The sequence below is a fragment of the Chiloscyllium punctatum genome, chromosome 14 (assembly GCF_047496795.1).
Source record: "Chiloscyllium punctatum isolate Juve2018m chromosome 14, sChiPun1.3, whole genome shotgun sequence".
NCBI classification, from domain to species: Eukaryota; Metazoa; Chordata; class Chondrichthyes; order Orectolobiformes; family Hemiscylliidae; genus Chiloscyllium; species Chiloscyllium punctatum.
This window is the reverse complement of record NC_092752.1, coordinates 742,801-766,486: the sequence shown is the minus strand read 5'-3', so window position 1 is coordinate 766,486 and position 23,686 is coordinate 742,801. Positions and strand designations below refer to the sequence as shown.

The window sequence follows — 23,686 nt, the reverse complement described above, 5'->3', positions numbered from 1 at the left end:
TACCTACACTACGGACAATATAGGATGGCCAATTCACCTGACCTGCACATCTTTGGATTGTAGGAGGAAACCGGAGCACCCGGAGGAAACCCACGCAGACACGGGGAGAACGTGCAAACTCCACACAGTCAGTCGCCTGAGGCGGGAATTGAACCCGGGTCTCTGGCGCTGTGAGGCAGCAGTACTAACCACTGTGCCACCGTGCCGCCCACTTCTTCACAATTTATAAAGTTAGTGTCCTTTCCCCCAGACCTTTGAAATGTTTGATTTTCAAAAGGTTTATACAATTTCCTCAAATTATGGATATGACATAGTGCCATTCTCACTGGTCTCGCAAACCATGGGCTCAGTTTGATGCTCTGGGGAGATGGATTCAAATCCCACCACATCAGCTGGCAGAGCTCATGTTTAAGCCATCTTGAATTGAAAGCTAAGCTCCGTAACAGTAACCACAAAATCACTACTGACTGTCGTAAAAACCACATCTGGTTCATTACTGTCATTTAGGGAGAGAAATCTGCTGTCCTTTCCTGGGCTGATCCACATGTTAATCTTAACCTGCCCTCTGAAATAGCTGGGCAAGTCACTCTGATCAAGGCCAATTAGGAATGGGCAACAAACACTGACCTTGCCAATGATGCCTGTTTCCATGAAAGAATAAATTAAAGCTATCATGAATTCTGCTCCCTTCAATGATTCTGGGCAGAATTCCATATCCAAGCAATACTAACATGTGGAACACTTGCTCATTTAAGAACCAAACATCCAGGCTACACAGAAACAACTGAATGAAGTGGACAACTTTCCTATTGCAAGGACCAACAACTCGGCCAATTCAGTACGCATCCTTGGAGGAAAGTCTTCACAGTGTCAAACTTTTAATTTCCCAAAGCATGTCCACCATCAACAAAGCACAAATCAGGAATGTAATAGAATATTCTCTACATGCCTGGTTGAGAACAGCTCCAACAACTTTCAAGAAGCTCAACATTATCCAGGTCAAAGAATCTTACTTAATCAGGAACCCATGACCAACGTAAACATTTACTTCTTCCGCCAATAGCACAGAAAAGCAGCAGTGTCCACCACAAACAAGGTCCAGCAGAAACCGAGCAAGCCTCTTTCAATGGCACAAACCCATGACCTCTCCCACCAAGAAGGATAAGAGTACTAAACACATGGGAACAACATCACCTGAAAGCTCTTCTGAGTCATACATCATCCTGACTTGAAATCACATCATTCCATCACTGTAACTGGGTAGAATTCTGGAACTCCCATCCTAACAGCACTTTGGCACACATACACCTAAAGAACTGTTTCAAGCAGAAAGCGCTCTGCCAATTTTGAAAGAGCAATTAAGGGTGACCAGCAAATTATGGCGTTGCCATGAACACCCCCCGTTCATTGCAAAAAAACAACTATTAACGTCACTAGCTCCTGTACTACCTCATTATTTGCACAACAGCCCCAGCATTCCTATGGAGAGACTGACACAAACCAGGAACCAAGAATACAGAATTCTCTCATTTTACAACAATCCTTCACTGCCTTCATTGGCAACTGCTGGTCGGTGTGTCAAAGGTATACCACATGATTATGGGAAAGTTTTGAATCAAATTAAATGCAGAAAAACCCTTCCTGTTGAAGGGGTTTTGCCCGAAACGTCGATTCTCCTGTTCATTGAATGCTGCCTGACCTGCTGTGCTTTTCCAGCACCACACTCTCAATTGCAGAAAAGCATTGTCTAGTCAAGGAAAATTACTGGTTTAACAGCAGAGGATAGGAGTTGGCTACCGTTCTAATACATATGACTGTGACTACAAATCCAAAAGGTAAAGTGTCAAAATGAACAAGCGAAGAAAGACAGAGACTCTCAGAAAATAGTAAGCAGTGTCAGTGAAGGCCTAACGCATCACAAGCAGCATCAATGCAGCTCTGGAATATTAGCCAACAGCACTGGAATGTTCAGAAGCACCAGCCATTTTGTACTAGAGAACTGGCAAGCATGCCACACGGGTTTGGAGCACAGGCAAAAATCGGCCACACCACCGTACTGGAGAATCAGCCACATCGCACTGGAGATTGAGCAAGTATCAGCCACATCTAGCTGGAGCACTAGCAAGTATCATTAACATGGTACTAGTCCATGAAGTAGCACTGTTAATTGTACTGAAATGATAGCAAGCACCATTCACACTGCCATGGAATAATTAATTAATAGAACAGAGGAGTATTCGCAATCATGCTTAATTAACACAACACTGTAGCATGGAGAATTACTATATCAATAGAAAATTGCAGCACAAAGAAAATGTTGCAAATCAGAAGGTATTTTAATTTTCATTTCATATTTTGACATTGAAAAATAAGTTATTAAAAGAGGCCTTGATTTGATCTTTTGTGCTTAGAGGATTGCAAACTGCCTTGATTTTCTCAACATTTTCACTCGTTGCATCAAATTACAAAATCCAAAACAAGTAACAGTAAAGCATGCCAAAGTTCTGAAGTAACACCAAGCAAATTACATGGAAGTAAAAAAAAACGCAGAGCAACAAAAATAACGGACTGTAAACTCATTCAAACCATCATTAAATGGAACATTTACCAAAAGATCCAAGAAATAATTTTCTTGCATATTTTAAACCTAATAGCATATTTTAACATTGAAGAAATCTAAATGGGCAAAATATCAAATATTTACCACAATACCCTCTCCATTCAACAAACCTCAACCTCACCACATCCCCAACAGCCATAGAGTCATTAAGCATGGAAACAGACCCTTTGGTCCAACCAGTCAATGCCAACCATAACCCAAACTAAACTGGTCCCACCTGCCTGTGCTTGGCCCTTATCCCTCCAAACATTTCTTATCTAAATGACTTTTAAATGATGTAACTGGACCCGCATCCAACACTTCCTCTGGAAGTTCATTCCACGCATGAACTGCTCTCTATGTAAAAAGAAATTGGCCCTCATATCTTTTTTTTAAATCTTCCTCCTCTCACCTTAAAAATTTGCCTGCTAGTCTTGAAATCCCCACACTAGGGAAAAGACACTTGCCATTCACCTCATCTATACTCATGATTTTAAAAATCTCAAAATCACCCCTCAACCTCTGATGCTCCAGTGAAAAAAGGCTCAGCCTGATTCCCCACAAGTCAAATTCTCCATTCCCAGCAACAGCCTGGTAAATCTTTTCTGAACCCTCTTGAGCTTAATAATATACTTCCAATGACAGGGAGGCCAGAACTAGACACCGTACTCCAGGAGAGGCCTCACTGATGTCCTGTACAACCTCAACAGATCGTCCCAACTCCTATAATCAAAGTTCTGTGTAATGAAAGCAAGTGACCAAAAACTACATCTCCAACCTTTCTGAACTCTGACAATGGAACTGTCAACTTTTCACAGAGATGGAATGCAAAGTTTTGTTCCAGGATTTTCTGCTGTTATAACAGATGCTCGACAATGGATGACCTTCCAGCTTACAGAAAGTGTGAAGTGAATCTCCCAGGGGTACACAGAAAGAGAATAATACACTGCATCCCGAGTATGTATCTTTCAGTAGCTGCAGACAGCAGCATTTCACTACAATATAACTGTCATTTTTTTTTATTTAGCAATCATTTAATTTAATGAACCATCTTTAGTTAAAAACTATCAGATGTTTTGCATTAAAGATGCCGTTTTAGTTTTAAAGGCAGAGGTCTACAGCACAGAAAAAGACCCTTTGGCCCATCAAGTCTGCATTAGTCATAAACAACCACCGAACTATTCTAATGCCATTTTCCAGCACTTGGTCCATAGCCTCATTTGCCTTGGCATTGTCAAGTGCACATCTAAATACTTTGTCAACATAATCATACCACCATTATAGGCAGTAAGTTCCAGATTCTCACTATCCTCTGGATGAAAAAGAAATGTCCTCATATCGACCATAAATCTTCTGCCCCTTACCTTAAATCTATGTCCATGGTCATTTCTTCCTGTCAACTCTGTCTAATGTCACTCACAATTTTATACATCTCAATCATGTCTCCTCTTAGTCTACTTTGCTCTCAGGAAAAAAGCCCCAGTTTGTTCAATTTCTCTTCATAACAAACTGTCCTGCTTGAATTCAGTTCCATAAGACCATAAGTTTGTGGTGAGTGGTGTTCCACAGGGCTCTGACCTTGGGCCTCTATTGTTTGTAATGTTTACTAATGACTTGGATGAGGGGATTGAAGGATGGGTCAGCAAGTTTGCAGACGACACAAAGGTTGGAGGTGTCGTTGACAGTATAGAGGGCTGTTGTAGGCTGCAGCTGGACATTGACAGGATGCAGAGATGGGCTGAGAGGTGGCAGATGGAGTTCAACCTGGATAAATGAGAGGTGATGCATTTTGGAAGGTCGAATTTGAAAGCTGAGTACAGGATTAAGGATAGGATTCTTGGCAGTGTGGAGGAACAGAGGGATCTTGGTGTGCAGGTACATAGATCCCTTAAAATGGCCAACCAAGTGGACAGGGTTGTTAAGAAAGCATATGGTGCTTTGGCTTTCATTAACAGGGGGATTGAGTTTAAGAGTCGTGAGATCTTGTTGCAGCTCTATAAAACTTTGGTTAGACCACACTTGGAATACTGCATCCAGTTCTGGTCGCCCTATTATAGGAAAGATGTGGATGCTTTGGAGGGGGTTCAGAGGAGATTTACCAGGATGCTGCCTGGACTGGAGGGCTTATCTTATGAGGAGAGGTTGACTGAGCTCGGACTTTTTTCATTGGAGAAAAGGAGGAGGAGAGGGGACCTAATTGAGATATACAAGGTAATGAGAGGCATAGATAGAGTCGATAGCCAGAGACTATTTCCCAGGGCAGAAATGACTAACTCGAGGGGTCATAGTTTTAGTCATAGGTTGAAGGAAAGTATAGAGGGGATGTCAGAGGTGGGTTCTTTACACAGAGTTGAGAGAGCATGGAATGCGTTGCCAGCAGTAGTTGTGGAGGCAGGGACATTTAAGAGACTCCTGGACATGCATATGGCCACAGAAATTTAAGGGTGCATACATGAAGATCAGTGGTCGGCACAACATCGTGGGCTGAAGGGCCTGTTCTGTGCTGTATTGTTCTATGTTCTATGTTCTATAACATACACGAACAGAATTAGGCCTTTCAGTCTATCGAGTCAGCTCTACCATTCGATCAAGGCTGATTTGTTTCTCAACCCTATTCTCCTGTCTTCTCCCTGATCCCTTGATCCTCTTACTAATCAAGAACTTATCTATTTGTTTTAAGTACACTCAATGCCCACTGTAGCAATGAATTCCACAAATTCGCCACCCTCTGGCTGAAGAAATTCTTCCTCTTCTCAGTTCCAAAGGGTCATTCCTTCACTCTGAGACTGTACCTTCACATCCTAGTGTCTCCTGTTAACGGAAACATCTTCTCCATGTCCACTCTATCCAGACCTCCCAGTATTCTCTAAGTTTTAATCAAGTACCCCCTCATCCTTCTAATTTGCCAACAAGTACAGACCCAAAGTCCTCAACTGCTCATATGACAAACCATTCTTCCTCAGGGATCATTTTTGTAAACCTCCTCTGGACCCCTTCCTTCCTTAGATACGGGACCCAAAACTGCTCACAATATTCCAATGTGGTCTGACTGAAGCCACTCCAGTGTCAACAGTAGATCCATACTCTTGTATTCTTGCCCTCTTGAAATGAATGCCAACATTGCAGCTGCCTTTCTAACTCCCAACTGAACCTGCATGTTAACCTTAAGAGAACGCTGAACTAGGACTCCCAAGTCCCGATGTGCTTCAGGTTTCTGTGGTTTCTGTGATTCAGAAAAGAATCTAAGCCTTTATTCTTCTCGCCAAAGTGCATAACCTCATATTTTCCCACATTGTATTCCAACTGCCACTTCTAGGCCCACAGTCCAAGCCTGTCCAAGTCCTTCTGCAGCCTCTCTGATTCCTCAACACTCTCTGTTCTTCCACTTGTCTTTGTGTCATCTGCAAACTTTGCAACAATACCTTCAGTTCCTTTGTCCAAATCATCAGTGTATGAAGTGAATATTCATGGTCCCAACATTGATCCTTGTGGAACTCCGCTTGTCACCGACTGCCATCTTGAAAAATACCCATTTACCCCAAGTCTTTGCCTTCTGCTAATCTGCCAATCCTCTATTTATGCCAGTACCTTGCCCCTAACACCATGAGCTCTTATCTAAAAGCCTCCCATGCAGCACTTGTCAAAGGCCTTCTGTCTCCTCCAGTACAAAGCACTAATTCCTAAACTTCCTATGTTAGTCTGATCAGTTAACATTGCCATGCTTTCTAATGAAAGTGGCAATGCCACCAAAATGTCCTGTTCCCTCCTTGGGCACACACTGCCAGTCAAGATTGATGCCAAGTTCAAGGACCTTTTTATTCCGAGATACCCCACCAGTGTAATATTGAGGATAACTGACTGGGTGCCGGAGATACTGAATTGACTTGTTGCGGGGGTCTCAACAAAGATATTTTCCCAAACAACACTGGAGAAGACTCTCCAACCAGTACTTCTGGCTGGGAAATGCATATGTGCCAATTTTGTGGTGAGGAAAGGACTGGATATGATGCACTCTATAGTCAAAATTCCCACATCACCCGTGCAAAGACAAAATGCTCCAGGGCTGAGCCAGGTTGTGGCAGCCAGCCGCCACAGAATATTACCGACAGATATGCCTGGAATCAGAGCAGACATAGGCCATTCAGTCCCTCTGCCATTCAACTCCACTTCACCACTTTTTTCCTTAAAATATGATTCCATTCCTGATTTAAAATCTGCTTATCTGAGCCTTAAATAAACAAAACAACTCAGCCTCAACGGCCCTCTGCAGTAAAGAATTCCACATTCATTACTCTCAGAAAAACATCCTCATCTCTATAGTAAATGGGTGGCCCTTACTCAGAGGTTATGCCTCTGGTTCTGGGCACTCCCAAGAGAAAATAACCTTTCCATGTCTACCTTGACAACCCCCCTAAGAATTTTATTTGTTTTAAAAAGATTACCTCTCATTTTCCAAAATTCACTGAGTACAGGCAAATTCCCAAAAATCAACAGAGTGAACCTTCTCTGGACTACCACCAATGTCAGTGTGTCTTTCTTCAGATAAGGGATCCAAAAGTGTTCAATATGCCAGGTGTGGTCTAATCACACTAAAACTAAAACTCATCTAGTTTTAGTGATTTTCACAGCAAGAGCCTGAGCTGCAGCTTTCTATTTAAATATTTAAATAATATTCAGCTCCTCTACTCTTCCTGCAAAATACACAACCTTGCATTTTCCCACATTATATTCTGCTAGGTTCCTACACACAGTTAATCTGCCAATATATCAATCAGAAAGCGGAGGGAGAACTTAAGCAGCAATTAGGAGACAAAGAGTGGGCATGAAAAAGTACTGGCAGATAAAATTTGGAATAATCCCAAGATATTATATAAGCATTTTAAAAGAAAGAATATCCAGGAAAAGAAAAGGGCTCATTAGGGACTAAGGAGGCAAACTGTGTGTGGGGCCACAGGACATTGGTAGGGTATTAAAAGAATACGTCATTTCTATCTTCATTCAGAAGGGGGTGTGTAGATACAGAATTGGGCAAGACGGACTGAGGTTATTGAGCAGCTTGACACAGAGAGAAGAGATATTGAAGACATTGGCAGGTTTAAAATTGGACAAATTTTTATGTATGGATGAGCTGCATCCCCAGGTTTCTGAGAAAGAATTATACAGGGGCACTGACCCAATTTTTTAATTTCATCTCTGGTCACTGTGGGAGGTGCCAGAAGACTGGAATTAGCAAATGTGGTTCCACTTTAGAAGAAAGGCAGTAGAGATAGCCAAGAGAAATAAAGACCAGTGAGTCTCAAATCAGTGGCGAAAATTATAAAGGAGAGAATTAACCACCACTTGGAGAAGCAAGATTTGATCAGAGGTAGTCATCTTTGCTTTGTCAAAGAGAGATCATGCCTAACAAGTTTGAATAAATTTGTGGAGGTGATCAGATGTAGATGAGGGTAGTGCATTGATGTAGTTTGTGTCGAGTTCAGCAAAGTGGTTCACAAGGTCCCACATGGGAGAATGGTAAAAAAGGTAAAAGCACATAGGATCCAGGATACCTTGGCAAGATGGATCCAAAGCTGAAAATGTGTTGCTGGAAAAGCGCAGCAGGTCAGGCAGCATCCAAGGGGCAGGAGAACCGACGTTTCAGGCATGAGCCCTTCTTCAGGAGTCAGTCAGTTCCGTAGGCAGGTGCTGAGGAAGGAGATGTGGCTGTGGTAGCGAGTCTGTTTGAGAACGTGGCTGAAGAGCTTCTGGGCAGAGGAGATGACCTGGGATGTGAAGTGAGAGAGGGACTCACTGAAATCCTTGCAGAGGGAGGAAGAGAGCTTCTTCAAAGAAGGCATCCTTGCAAGAGGATTCGCAGTTCCCAGTTCATCTCCTCTGCCCAGAAGCTCTTCAGCCACGTTCTCAGACTCGCTACCACAGCCATATCTCCTTCCTCAGCACCTGCCTACGGAACCGACCGACTCCTGAAGAAGGGCTCATGCCCGAAACATCGATTCTCCTGCTCCTTGGATACTGCCTGACCTGCTGCGCTTTTCCAGCAACACAAGATGGATCCAAAATAGGCTTAAAGGTAAGAGACAGAGGGTGGTGGCTGAAGACTGTTTAGGAGACTGCAGGCCAGTGTCCAGTGCAGCTGATGCTGGCAGGTAAGGTTCATTGATCATAATATTGATTATATGGATTTTAGTAAGGCTCTCAACAAGGTTTTTCTTGGCAGGCTCAGCAGAAAAGTAAGATGCATGTGATCCATGGTGACTTGGTTGTGTGGATTCAGAATTGGTTTGCCCATAGAAGGCGGAGGGTAGAGTCATAGAGATGTACAGCACGGAAACAGAACCTTCATTCCAACTCATCCATGCCGAGCAACTATCCCAACCTAATCTAGTCCCACTAGTCAGCACTTGGGTCATATCCCTCTAAACCCTTCCTATTCATATACCCATCCAGATGCCTTTTAAATGTTGCAAGTGTACCAGCCTCCACCACTTCCTCTGGCAGCTCATCCCAGACACGTACCACCCTCTGCGTGAAAAAATTGGCCCTTAGGTCTCTTTTATATCTTTCCCCTCTCACCCTAAACCTATGCCCTCTAGTTCTGGACTCCCCCAGCCCAGGAAAGAGACTTTGCCTATTTATCCTGACCATGCCCTTCATGATTTTGTAAACCTCTATAAGGTCACCCCTCAGCCTCCCAAGCTCCAGGGAAAACAGCCTGTTCAACCTCTCCCTGTTGCTCAAATCCTCCAGCCCTGGCAACATTCTTGTAAATCTTTTCTGAACCCTTTCAAGTTTCACAACATCTTTCCAATAGGAAGGAGACTAGAATTGCACGCAATATTCCAACAGTGGCCTAACCAACTCCTGTACTCAATACTCTGACCAATAAAGGAAAGCATACCAAACGCCTTCTTCACTATTCTATCTACCTGCGATTCCACTTTCAAAGAGCTATGAACCTGCACTCCAAGGTCGCTTTGTTCAGCAACACTCCCGAAGACCTTACCATTAAGTGTATAAGTCCTGCTAAGATTTGCTTTCCCAAAATGCAGCACCTCGCATTTATCTGAATTATACTCCATCTGCCACTTCTCAGCCCATTGGCCCATCTGGTCAAGATCCTGTTGTAATCTGAGGTAACCCTCTTCGCTGTCCACTACACTTCCAATTTTGGTGTCATCTGCAAACTTACTAACTGTACCTCTTATGCTCGCATCCAAATCATTTATGTAAATGACAAAAAGTAGAGGACCCAGCACCGATCCTTATGGCACTCCACTGGTCACAGGCCTCCAGTCTGAAAAACAACCCTCCTCCACCACCCTCTGTCTTCTACCTTTGAGCCAGTTCTGTATCCAAATGGCTAGTTCTCCCTGTATTCCATGAGATCTAACCTTGCTAATCAGTCTCCCATGGGGAGCCTTGTCGAACGCCTTATTGAAGTCCATATAGATCACATCTACCGCTCTGCCCTCATCAATCCTTTGTTACTTCTTCAAAAAGCTCAATCAAGTTTGAGAGACATGATTTCCCACACACAAAGCCATGTTGACTATCCCTAATCAGTCCTTGCCTTTCCAAATACATGTACATCCTGTCCCTCAGGATTCCCTCCAACAACTTGCCCATCATCGAGGTCAGGCTCACTGGTCTACAGTTCCTTGGCTTGTCTTTACCACCTTTCTTAAACAGTGGTACCACGTTAGCCAACCTCCAGTCTTCCTGTACCTCACCTGTGACTATCGATGCTACAAATGTTTCAGTAAGAGGCCCAGCAATCACTTCCTTAGCTTACTGCAGAGTTCTAGGGTACAGCTGATCAGGTCTGGGGATTTATCCAGTTTTATGCGTTTCAAGATATCCAGCAATTCCTTCTCTGTATTATGGAGATTTCTCAAGGTGAAACTATCTATTTCTGTACATTCTATATTTTCCATATCCTTTTCCACAGTGAATACTGATGCAAAATACTCGGTTAGTATCTCCCCATTTCCTGCGGCTCCACACAAAGGCCGCCTTGCTGATCTTTAAGGGGCCCTGTTTTCTCCCTAGTTACCGTTTTGTCCTTAACGTATTTGTAAAAACCCTTTGGATTCTCCTTAACTGTATTTGCCAAAGCTATCTCATGTCCCCTTTTTGCCCTCCTGATTTCCCTCTTAAGTATACTCCTACTGCCTATATACTCTTCTAAGGATTCACTCAATCTATCTTGTCTGCACCTGATATATGCTTCCTTCTTTTTCTTAACCAAACCCTCAATTTCTTTAGTCATCCAGCATTCCCTGTACCTACCAGCCTTTTCTTTCACCCTAACAGGAATACACTTTCTTTGGACTCACGTTATCTCATTTCTGAAGGCTTCCCATTTTCCAGCCGCCCCTTTACCTGCGAACATCTGCGCCCAATCAGCTTTTGAAAGTTCTTGCCTAATACTGTCAAATTGGCCTTTCTCCAATTTAGAATTTTAACTCTTAGGTCTGGTCTATCCTTTTCCATCACTATTTTAAATCTAAGAGAATTATGGTCGCTGGTCCCAAAGTTTTCCCCCACTGACACCTCAGTCACCTGTCCTGCCTTATTTCCCAAGAGTATGTCAAGTTTTGCACCTTCTCTGGCAGGTACATCTACATATTGAATCAGAATATTTTCTTGTACACACTTAAATTTCTCTCCATCTAAATCCTTAACATTATGGCAGTCTCAGTCTATGTTTGGAAAGTTAAAATCCCCTACCATAACCACCATATTGTTCTTACTGATACCTGAGATCTCCTTCCAAATTTGTTTCTCAATTGCCCTCTGACGATTAGGGGGTTGATAATACAATCCCAATCAGGTGATCATCCCTTTCTTATTTCTCAGTTTCACCCAAATATGCACCCACCCTGGATGCATTTCTGGGAATACCCTCCCTCAGTACAGTTGTAATGCTATCCCTTATCAACAATGCCACACACCCTTGTCTCTTGCCTCCCTTTCTATCCTTCCTGCAGCATTTGTATCCTGGAACATTAAGCTGCCAGTCCTGTCCATCCTGAGGCATGTTTCTGTAGTTGTTATGATATCCCAGTCCCATGCTCCCAACCATGCCCTGAGTTCATCTGCCTTTCCTCTTAGGCCTCTTCGTGGAAGCGGAGGTGAGACTTGATTGAAGATACCAAGGCCAGGATAGAGAAGCCCAAAGGCCGTGATGCCCAGGTTCAGGATATTGATTTGGGCTGCAGAGGATCTTGGCGTGAGTGGGAAAAATTAGTTGTTGTGGTCCATGTTACAAGTGCAAAGAGAGAAGAGGTTTTGCTGAGGGAATATGAGCAGCTATGAGTTAAATTAAAAAGTGGAACCAAGTTGGTAATAACTTTCAATTGCTCCCCAACAATTAGTTGATTTCCTAAACACCACGATTAAAGTTTATGACAGCACTGCCAGGACCTCTGGGCCCTTATTCAACAGATCCTTACCTGCATTCAATCTACCTGTTTCACTGAATGCATGCATTACAATGATTTTGCTGCCCTCGCCAACGCCGTGGCTCAGGATCAACAGCTACAGTATGATATTCTTGCCGCTGCATCCGCCGTACTGGCAAAACCTACTGACCTTACTTGTATCCTCGAATTTCACCCTAAAAGTAAGGAGTCTGCTGAAGACTTTCTTGAATGCTTCCGAGAATGTTATGAGTCCTATTCTGGGGATCGAGCTTTGAATTTCCATGTTGTCAATGCTAAATATAACTCTACGTTATTGAACTGTCTGCTGTTCTCTGTCACCATCGCAGTCAAGACAAATAACCTGGACTGGGTCGGGCGCTAATCCCAATCAACTCCATTGTTCAGTTAAGGCTTTGTGGAAACATCAGAGCGAAAACAAGGCACTGACCCATGTAAAGTCAGAAGAGACTTCTCAACAATTACCAATGTGTTGCAGTTGTATTCCTTCACCTTTTCGAGGCCACGGTCGTAGACGTGGCCGGGGGGGGGGTCACTCCCAAACAACTCCCTCAGAGCTGTTTCAATTGTTGCGACCCATCTCACTGGGCTTGTGACTGCCCGACCAGAGGCCGCTTTAATTGTGGCCACCCTTTTCATTGGGCTTGCAATTGTCCTAAAGGGGCAACGGGGTGGGGCAAAGAGACAGATATGGGAATTACCCTCAGGACTCTTATGATAACTGGGAGGGAACTCTTTAATAATAATCACCCTCTGAAGTGTGCGAGGAGTAGAGGACGACTCACTAAGTTTTCGTAAAATAACCCCTTTTCCCAATGACTACGTAACTTTCCTTTGAAGTCTGCGTCTTACAAGCAGGAACCGACAGTCTTACTTAAAGCTGAAAACAGACGGTATTCCTTTCTGATTGACACGGGAGCCTCAATGACCTCGGTGAAAGCTCACATGAGATTTCAAATCTCTAAGACGACACAAAAATTATCTGCAAACACTCCAAGGAGGGATGACTATTGTCTACTATCCAAATCCTAGCTCTGTGTCATAATTCTGCACCATGAAATTCGGACGTCGTTGATTTAGCCGAACCTGATGTATGGGCTGAAACACCCTCTCATCTTGGACTTACGGAATGTGAACCCTTTCAGATCGCTCTAAAACCAAATGTTACTCTACCATCAATCCACCAATACCTGCTGAACCAACAGGCAATACCGAGCCTCACTACTCTAATTGATTACTTTCTCCACTCATGGCATTCTGGTCCCTTGCCAATCACTCTGTAACACTCTAATTATGGCTGTCCCAAAACCTGACAAGCCAGACCAATATATACTGGTTCAAAACTTAAGAGCTCTCAACACTATTTTACAGCCTCTTCATGCCCTGGTCCGAAATCCAGTTCATATTCTAGCCTCGGTACCATCAGACACTAAGTTTTTCGCTGTTGTTGACCTGCAACATGTTTTTTTCTCTCTGCCTCTTCATGAAGACAGTCAGTACCTATGTGCCTTTACTTTTAAGGGCCACCAGATGACATGGACTCGACTACCTCAAAGCTTCATATATTCTCCGGCCCTTTTCTCTCAGGCCTTACAGAAACAATTGTGGTCTCTCACCCTCACAGGTGGATCTGCACTGATCCAATATGTAGACAATCTCTTTGTTGCCAGTCTAGATGAAGAATCTAACCACTCTGATGTCGTCCTCCATTATCTGAAATGCCTGGGTTATGTTGTCTCTCCAAATAAAGGTCTCAATTGCACAACGCCTGGTGAAGTTTCTAGGTTTCATTCTGTCAGCTGACTTACATTCTTTTGAACAGAGCCGCATCACTCTTATTGTCAACTTCCCGGTCCCAAAAACTGCAAAACAGGTACGCCAGTGACTGGGCATGGTCAACTTCTACCAACAGTGGATCTCTGACACTGCCCTCCTTGTTGGCATGTTAACCCCCTTTACGTCCTACAAAGGTACCTTCGGGCTCTCCTCAGAGGCAAAGGAAACCTTTGACGAACTTAAACATGCCTTGTCACAAGCTCCACCTTTGGGAAGATCCCTCAATGACAGACCTTTCCAACTTTACTGCTCTATTCTGGATGACCATGCTTCCTCAGTTCTCACTCAACTACATGGGAGACTGACACTGCCCGGTTGCCAATTTCTCTACTAAACTTGGCTCTGTTGTCTTACGACATCCCCGTTGCACTCAGATCCTTACTGCTATTTATCTTAGTTTACAGTCCACTGAAAACCTCACACTTCAGCGAGACATTGTCGTCAGTTCTCATGCGGTGGATTGCCCTGTTAGGATAATTGCAAACTCAACATTTGACCGCTGTTCGCCAAAACCATTATGAGGTTTACCTCCTCAACAAACCTTGAATGACCTTTAAGTACTATACCACCATTAACCCTGTCGATTTCCTTGCACATCCCACATTACCCTTATCCACTCCAGATCATGACTGTTTTCTCCACATCAATGAGGACATCCAAATTCATCCATATCTTTCTGACCACCCCTATCCCAGACGCTGATGTCAATATGTTTACTGATGTTGTTCTTCTACTGGCCATACAGGTACTCGCCTCTCAGGCTACGTGATAGTCGATGACCATGGCTCCATCCTGGAATCAGCTTGTTTTGAGAGATCCTTTTTTGCCCAACAAGCTGAACTTTTTGCCCTGATCCATGCCTGTGTCCTCGGGATACCTTTGTGTTAACATTTACACGGACTCCTGCTATGCTTTCGAGGTTGTACATGATTTTGGTCAGCTCTGGAAAAATACAGGGTTTTTGACATCTTAAGTTACTCCCAATTCTCACTGTCAACTCATCTCGAACCTTTTAACTGTGTTCCTGCTCCCAAAACAGGTTTCTGTTATCAAATGTGCTGCCCATACCACTGGCCAATCCCCTGTCAACATTGGTAAGTGAGCTGCTGATGAGGCCGCAAAAGAAGCTTCTCGTGACCATCTTATGATTGAGCTTAAAATGCTGAGCCAGACTGAAAGCTCTGACAAGAGTGAGTCAACATCAGGCAAACTAATGCCAGCATTAAAGATATTGTTACCTTACAGGCGGGCACCTCTGACTAATCCTGCTATTTCGGCTGCATTTAGAATACTGTGTACAGTTCTGGGCGCCACATTTCCAAAAGGATGTGGACGCTATGGAGAGGGTGCAGAGAAAGTTTACGAGGATGTTGCCTGATATAGAAGGTACTAGCTGTGAAGAGAGGTTGAGTAGGTTAGGTTTATTTTCACCAGAAAAAAAGGAGATTGAGGGAGGTCCTGATTGAGGTTTACAAAATCATGAAGGGTATAGACAGGGAGACAAGCTTTTTCCCCAAGGTGAAGGATTCAATAACGAGAGGTCATACTTTCAAAGTGAGAGGTGGAAAGTTTAAGGGGGGATACACACGGCAAGTACTTCACACAGAGGGAGGTGGGCATTTGGAACGCGTTTGCCAGCAGAGGTGTTAGAGGCAGGCATGGTAGATTCATTTAAGATGCATCTGGACAGATACATGAGTAGGTGAAAGCAAATTACTGTGGATGCTGGAAGCTAAAATCAAAAGAGGAAATGCTGGAAAATCTCAGATGAGATTCAACAACTTCAGATGATTATCCCATCTCGACCCCTCTGTTTTCATTCTGCTCCGTAATTTTATTTAATTTATTTTATTTATTTTTTCTATATTTTTTTCACTGTTCTGTACCTCTGATTTCTTGATTGTCTCTCTTTCTCTCGCTCCCCACTCTCTCATCACCTTTTTTCTCTCCTCATCCCCCTTTGCTGTCCTTCTCCCCTGTTTTCCATTTTGCCTCTGCTTCACCCATCCCCCCATCTTTTGTCACATAGCACTGGCTTCAGCCTTGGTCATTCACAGCTCTTAATCTCCCTATAATCTCTCTATGCACTATCATTATCACCTCTTTATTGCTACCTTTGCTTCTGGAGCCATGACTCACCTTCTCTCAGCCTAGTATAAAGACCTTCCTATTTCTCCCTTTTTTTTGCTTTGACAAAGGGTCAGTTAGACTCGAAACGTCAACTCTTTTCTCTCCTTACAGATGCTGTCAGACCTGCTGAGATATTCCAGCATTTTCTCTTTTGGTGCATGAATAGGTGGGAGCAGAGGGATACAGATGTTTAGGAATTGACCGACAGGTTTAGACAGTACATTTGGATCGGCTTGGGGCTCGTTCCTGGGCTGTACATTTTCTTTGTACTTTGCGCTTCTAAACCCTGAACCACTCCAGCTGGTCATATTTGTTTGTCTGATGCTCTTGCCTTATGGAACTTTGACTGTCTCCACAATGTTACTCATTGTGGTGCTTGCTCAACAGCTGACCTCCTCTTGACCACCTGGTGGCACCCTCGCCTCCAGCAGATGGCCCAAAGTGTCAGTGCTTGATGCCTCACCTGCCAAGGGCACAAACCGGCAAGTGTGTGCCTTGCCTGGATGGGCAGATACCCCTCCCTGAAGGGGCGTTCCAAACCCTTCAGCTTGACTTCACTGAGTTGCAAAGGTGGCAGCACTATAAGTATGTTTTGGTCATTGTTGATGCTTTTTCCAGATGCGTTGAAGCTTACCCCACTTCCAACACTACTGTCAGAACTGTTGTAAATATATTGCTCAAGGAGATTATTCCCCGCTTTGGTATTTCCTTTTGCCTATCTTCTGACAATGGCCCTCATCTTCTTGGTGATAGTAATTAGGAATTACGCTCTAAGTTTGGGATCCACCACCAACTTCATTGTGCTTACTGCCCACAGATTTCAGGGCTCGTGCAGCATTGTAACCAGATTCTGAAAACTAAACTTGCCAAATTGATTTGTGAAACAGGTCTTTCCTGGGTTAGGTTATTGCCTCTGGTATTGTTCCACCTATGATGCACTCTTGTGGGTAAAGCTCGGTTGTCCCCAGCCGAAATTATCTACAGTCGAGCTTTCTGCATGCCTTGGAATGATGCCTCTTTCCCTATTCACTTCCACCACATAACTCAGGACATGTCCTCCTATGTTCTTTCCTTGACTAAAATTTTGCGAGGTCTTCATTCCCAAGTCCATGCTGCTCATGAAAAGCTCCCCTCCCTTGACAGTGTTCCGACTGCTGAACCAGACTCCTTCATTCTCATCAAGAATTGGACACACCACAGCCTCTAACCTCGATGGGAAGGACCCTTCTAGGTCCTCCTCACCACTCCGGCTGCCGTTAAGGTGGCCAGCCACTCTGCCTGGGTTCACCTCCATCATTGCAAGGTCATCACATGAGCCCCTTGCAAGGGAGAGATGATGGAGATGGAGATGATGGGGAACTGAGAGAGCAGACCACTAAGATATAGCTGCATGTTTCGAATAGTAATTCTTCTTCTGTTTTAGTTAACCTAATCTTTGATCCAGAAACAACCATTATGATGAAGATCAAACTTACCCTGCAACATGGACTCGTCGTCGCTGGCATTGGTGCTCCAGACGGGACGGTTTACCCATGTGATCCTGAGCAGCCAGAGGCTGTGTTCCATTTATGCTGAAAAAATGTCCTCGTGTGCAGAGAGACTGATTCCTTCAATGCATAGAAGGTTTCCACGAAAGATTGCCGCAATGGTCAACTGCATCATGAAGATCAGACTGTTCATTTACAGAACAAGGCTCAATGGTCTTTACCCTGTCAAGGTGTTTTGTGCCAGTTTGATTTCAGTTGTGCTGTGGGCAGCCTGGTAAGCCTTGCCTCTATTCAAAGAGGTCTAAATTGGCACGTCAGAAAAGAGAAAATGGGGAAATGTTACCTTTCAAAACAATTTGTTTCTTCAAAGTCACAATAAAATATTCGGCCGGGATGAAATGATCTGTTACGCCCTCATAGGACTTTTTGACCGCTTTCCTCCACCTGAATCCCAACGACGGACTATGGAATACTTCTAAGGTGTTTACAGGACATAATGTTTCTTTTGACCATTACTTATCCCCACCTGCTAGTTGCTTGTGGACTTCCTCTAATAGGTCTGGGGGAGCCTATCCCAATTGTTACAACAGTAAGGGATGGGGGTGCACTTACGTGAATGTGACTAAGACTGTTGCATGCACCTTGGTCAAATGTACCAACCACTACAGCTCCCCTGTGGGGCGCGCATCTCATGCGCATGCCTACTGGAGGAATGTGTCTCTGTTATTGCTGGTATTCAGGCTCTTTGTGGTATGGGTAATAAAGAAGAACAAAGAAAATTTACAGTCCAGGAACAGTCCCTTCAGCCCTCCAAGCCTGAGCCAATCCAAACCCATTGTCTAAACCTATCCCTCTGCTCCTCCACGTATGCATCTGTCTAAACGCACCTTCTACCATGCCTGCCTCCACTACCTCTGCTGGCAACGTTTGGCCTTGGCCTTGGCCCAGTTTAGTACTCTTCCCAGAGGACCACTCTCATCTTTTGTCTATGAGTATTCTAAAACTTGCAGAATTGTGGTCACTATTCCCAAGGAAATCGCCCACTGCAACCTGTACCACTTGGCTTGGCTCATTCCCCAATATCAGGTCCAATATTGCCCCTTCCCTTGTTGGACTACTGACTTACTGCTCTAGAAAACTTCTCTGGACGCTCCTTAGAAAGTCTGCCCCATCCAGACCTCTGACATTAAGTGTATCCCAGTCAATGTTGGGAAAATTAAAATCTCCCATCACCACCACCCTGTTGCCTCTACATCTTTCCATAATCTATTTACCTATTTGTTCTTCTACCTCACGCTCACTGTTGGGAGGCCTGTAATGGCACCCAACTTCACTATGAGACCCTTAATGGCACCTCCATCTTCCCAATTGTGGGATAGAAGGAACCAGTCTGGAATAATAACCTCTTTGTTGTGGTTCTGTTCACCGAGCTGGGAATTTGTGTTGCAGATGTTTCATCCCCTGTCGAGGTGACATCCTCGGTGCTTGGGAGCTTCCTGTGAAGCGCTTCTGTGATCTTTCCTCCGGCATTTGTAGTGGTTTGAATCTGCCGCTTCCGGTTGTCTGTTCCAGCTGTCAGTTGCAGTGGTCGGTACATTGGGTCCAGGTCGATGTGCTTATTGATAGAATCTGTGGATGAGTGCCAGGCCTCTAGGAATTCCCTGGCTGTTCTCTGTTTGGCTTGTGTTGTCCCAGTCGAATTCATGTTGCTTGTCATCTGAGTGTGCGGCTACTAAGGATAGCTGGTCATGTCGTTTCGTGGCTAGTTGGTGTTCATGGATGCGGATCGTTAGCTGTCTTCCTGTTTGTCCTATGTAGTGTTTTGTACAGTCCTTGCATGGGATTTTGTACACTACATTGGTTTTGCTCATGCTGGGCAAAAGAAGCGCTTCACAGGAGGCTCCCAAGCACTGAGGAGGTCACCTAGACAGGGGACGAAACATACGCAACAAAAATTCCCAGCTCGGCGAACAGAACCACAACAACGAACACCCAAGCTATAAATCTTCTCACAAACTTTGAATAGCCTCTTTTTATTGAGCAGCTTTCACCCAAAGCACCCAGGGTGATCATACTTTGCAGCCATAGACTACCCATACATCAGGGTAGTCACAAAAACAGGTCTGCTTCTTATTGGGAAGCCTCCTCCATTATCTATACTAAACCCGATTATTACTTTTTCAGCCACAGCAGAATGACCTTGTTCTTGATTAAATAGATACTCCCCGTGCCGTAGCTCCAGTAACACTTTTTCAACTACTGTTGCCTGTCCAACTACCTGGGAATGGGGTTGTGGTTTCCCTACCAAACGTTCAGTTTTGCCTGAATTCTGCGTGCATTGGAGGGGTGCTAAGGGTTTAGGCAGCAGTAAAGCTCAATCGGTGGGCTACGCATTTCTTAGTACTTTTTCCTTCAGGGGATCTGGAGGAATTATTAGCCATCAAAACCGAAACTATCTTATTTGCAGTCTCACTCTCTTGAGCAATGAGATGGCCTCAGCCTTCGCAGGAGTTAAGGTCATGCTCTCAGAACTGTATCTAATTTCCCAACAAAACCGGTATGCCCTCGACTACCCTACTCATCAAAGAGGGTGGGGTTTGCGCCATAGTAAAAGGCAAGTATATGATGGGGTTACTGACCTCATCGAGAATATTACAAAGCATGTAGATAACATCTGCACCTTCATCAATCAAATGACAGAAGGCACTGGATGGAGAGATTGGGGTTTTGGCTCATGGTTTGATAAATCTGGCCATGTATATTGGGAATATTTTAATTTGTCTCTTTGCTGGCATTGCTATTGATAAATGTATTATTGCCAAACTAGTAATTTCTGTTGACAACATTGGGTCCCCCCACCGAAAATGCTTCTTCTCCGTCCAAATGAAGGTGAGGAGGAGTGGTTTCCTTTCCCTACTTCCTCCTCCTTGGATGAGGAAGTATGGCAGTCTCTAGCATCCATTCGATTGGACTGATCTAATCGAAGTCCTCCCATTCCATGGTGTTGTCATGGAATGACCAAAGTGGGGAGATGAGGATCTGAAACCTGAATACACACTGAGGTCATCAGGTGTTGTCAGGAATAACCGCTTAACAGATGTTCTTAACAACTTAGGTGGCAGTAAAATGGCTTCGTGATGCTAATAACATGACAAAATGGCTTCTAGGCTGCAAATTGACAGTTCTGCTAAAAGTTGCATAAAATGGCTTTTAAGTTACTAACTGCTAACTCTATAGCTGCATAAATGACTAACCACAGTCTGCTTCAATAGAGATTAGTAAACAATGATCCATTTACAGCAATGAAGTAACTAGACTAGATAAGACATTACTGGACATCATAACTGACCTTCAGATGCAGGTGCAATGGCTCGGTTAGTGAAATAAGGGGGGCTTGAATGTTGGAAAACAAAGTTGGTTCCCAGGAAATATCAGTGGACCAAGTAACCGTCAAATAAAGCAATATCGTATATTGATTGGTAATTGTCTGAATGTACTATGCGATCATAGCCCATACCTTTCTTTAAGAAAAAAAAAGTCTTTGCTTTAAGCCATGTTCACATCTCCTCCAAAGAACACTGAAGTGTATAACCTCTGTGTTAGTTGCGTGGAAAATTACGGAAAAAGATAAATGGGAGGAGAGCTCAGCAGAGGGAATTGAAGTTTCCAAAACAAGTAATAGGAGAGAGTATGGAAAGGAATCTAACTTCAGCAGATAAAGGGACAACTATGAGAAGGGGACAGTCAACGCAAGACTCAGGGTGTTGTACCTAAATGCATGCAGTATGCCAAACAAGGCAAAAGAGCTTTTTCGCGCAGATTGAAATTGGAAGGTATGATGTTGTGGGTATCTCAGAGATGTGGCGACAAGGAGATGACAGACGGAAACTAAATACCCAAGGATACATGTCTTATCGAAAGGACAGGTAGATGGACAGAAGGAACATAATTGCCTTGTGAGGAAGAAATGAAATTAAATCGACAGCAAGAAGTGACATAGAGTCGGGAGGTGTAGAATTTGCATTGGTAGAGTTGAGGAACCATAAAAGAAAGATGACTCTGATGGGACTTGTGCACAGACCTCCGAGCTATAGTCAGGATGTGGGGAAGAAAAGGCACATAAGAAAGGCGCTATTACAATAATCACATGGAACTTCAAAATGCAGGTGGACTGGGAAAACCAGGTTGGTAGCGGATCTCAAGAAAAAGAATTTATGGAATGTCTACAAGATGGTGTTTCAGAGCAGCTTATGCTAAGTCCACAGGGAACAGGAAATTCTTGATATAGTGACATGTAATGAAGCAGACTTGATTTGGGAGGATCAGGTGAAGGAACCACTCAGAGAGGGAGAAGCTGGAATCAGATGTTATAGCAATACAATTGAGTAGAGTAATTACAAAGGTATGAGGGAGAGCTGACCAGAGTTGTTTCCAAGGGAACATGGTACAGGAGCAATAACAGGAGTTTCTGGAGATAATTTGGAAGAAATTCATCCCAAGAAAGAAGAAACATACGAAGGGGAGGATGAGGCATGGCTGACAAAAGAAAAAGCATACAATGTGATGAAGATTTGTGGGAAGACCTTAAAAAGCAAAGGATAATTTAAAAAGCATGCCTCTCAACATCTTGTACACTTCTGTCAAGTCACCTCTCATCCTTCGTTGCTCCAATGAGAAAAGCCCTAGCTCCCTCAACCTTTCTTCATAAGACATGCCCTCCAGTCCAGGCAGCATCCCGGTATTTCTCCACTGCACTATCTTTAAAGCTTTCACATCCTTTCTCTAATGAGGCAACCAGAACAGAACACAATATACCAAGTGTGGTCGAAGCAGGGCTCCATAGAGTTGCACAACCTCGTGGATCTTAAACTCAATCCCCTTGTAAAAGAAAGCCAACACACCACATGCTTCTTAACAACCCTATCAACTTGGGTGACAACTTTGAGGGATCTACAGTCATGGACCCCAAGACCCTTCTGTTACTCCACACTGCTAAGAATTCTGCCTTTAACCCGATATTCTGCATTCTAATTCGACCTTCCAACATGAATCACTTCACACTTTTCCAGGTTGAACTCGATCTGCCATTTCTCAGTCCAGTTCTGCATCCTGTCAACGTCTCATTGCAACCTATAACAACCCTCCACACTATCCATAACTCCACCAACCTTCGTGTCATTGGCAAACTTACTAACTCACCTTCCACATTCTCATCAAAGTCATTTATAAAAATTACAAAGAACAGAGGTCCCAGAACAGATCTCTGTGGAACACCACTGGTCATCATGCTAGAGGTTGAATACTTTCCATCTACTACCACCCTCAGTCTTCGATAGGCGAGCCAATTCTGTATCCAGACAGCCAAATTTCCCTGCATTTCTTGCCTCCTTACTTTTTTAATGAGCCTACCATGGGGAAACTTATTGAACAACTTGCTAAAATCCATATACGCCATATCCACTAATCTATTTTAATCAATGTGTTTGTCATGTCCTCAAAGAATTCAACAAGGCTTGTGAGGCATGACCTGCCCCTCACCAAGCCATGATGACTATCTATAATCAAACTCTGGATTTCCACGTAACTATAATTTCTCTCAGAATCTCCTCCAATAACTTGCCCCCCACTGATGTAAGACTGACTGGTCTGTAATTCCCAGGATTATCCCTATTTCCTTTCTTGAACAAGGGAATAACATTTGCCACTTTCCAATCATCTGGCACTATTCCATTGGACAGTGAGGATGCAAAGATCATCACCAAAGGCGCAGCAATCTCTTCCCTCGCTTCCTGTAATAACCTTGGGTATATCCTGTCTGGCCCAGGGGACTTATCAATCCTTAGGTTTTTCAAAATTTTCAGCACATCCTCCTTCTAAACATCAACCTGTTTGAGCATACCCAACTGTTTCACGCTATCCTCACAAATGACAGGTTCGCTGTCTGTAGTGAATACTAAAGCAAAGCATTCATTAAGGACCTCCCCTACTTCCTCTGATTCCAGGCGCAAGTTCACTTCACTATCCCTGACTACCCTCACTCTGGCCACCCTCTTGTGCCTCATATAAGTGGAGAATGCCTTTGGGTTTTCCATAATCCTACCTGCTTAAGCTTTTTCATGCCCTTCCTTCTAGCTCTCATAAGTCCATTCTTCAGTTTTTTCCTGGCCTCCACGTAACCCTCTGGAGCCCTG

The 23,686-nt window shown here is 43.8% G+C and overlaps 1 protein-coding gene across 2 annotated transcripts in view; it reads right to left on the bottom strand.

Annotated features, from left to right (window-relative positions):
• The window catches only part of LOC140485526 (polycomb group RING finger protein 3), a 212,901-nt gene that overhangs the window by 169,340 nt on the left and 19,875 nt on the right, over nucleotides 1-23,686 (bottom strand). The window contains exon 2 of one of the 2 annotated variants that reach the window (XM_072583708.1): nucleotides 17,484-17,796. The exons of the other annotated variant lie outside the window; for it this stretch is intronic. Within the exon in view, the coding sequence (XP_072439809.1) occupies nucleotides 17,484-17,513 (30 nt within the window). The 5' untranslated portion in view covers nucleotides 17,514-17,796. The remainder of the gene's footprint in view (nucleotides 1-17,483; nucleotides 17,797-23,686) is intronic. 2 annotated transcript variants of the gene reach the window in all.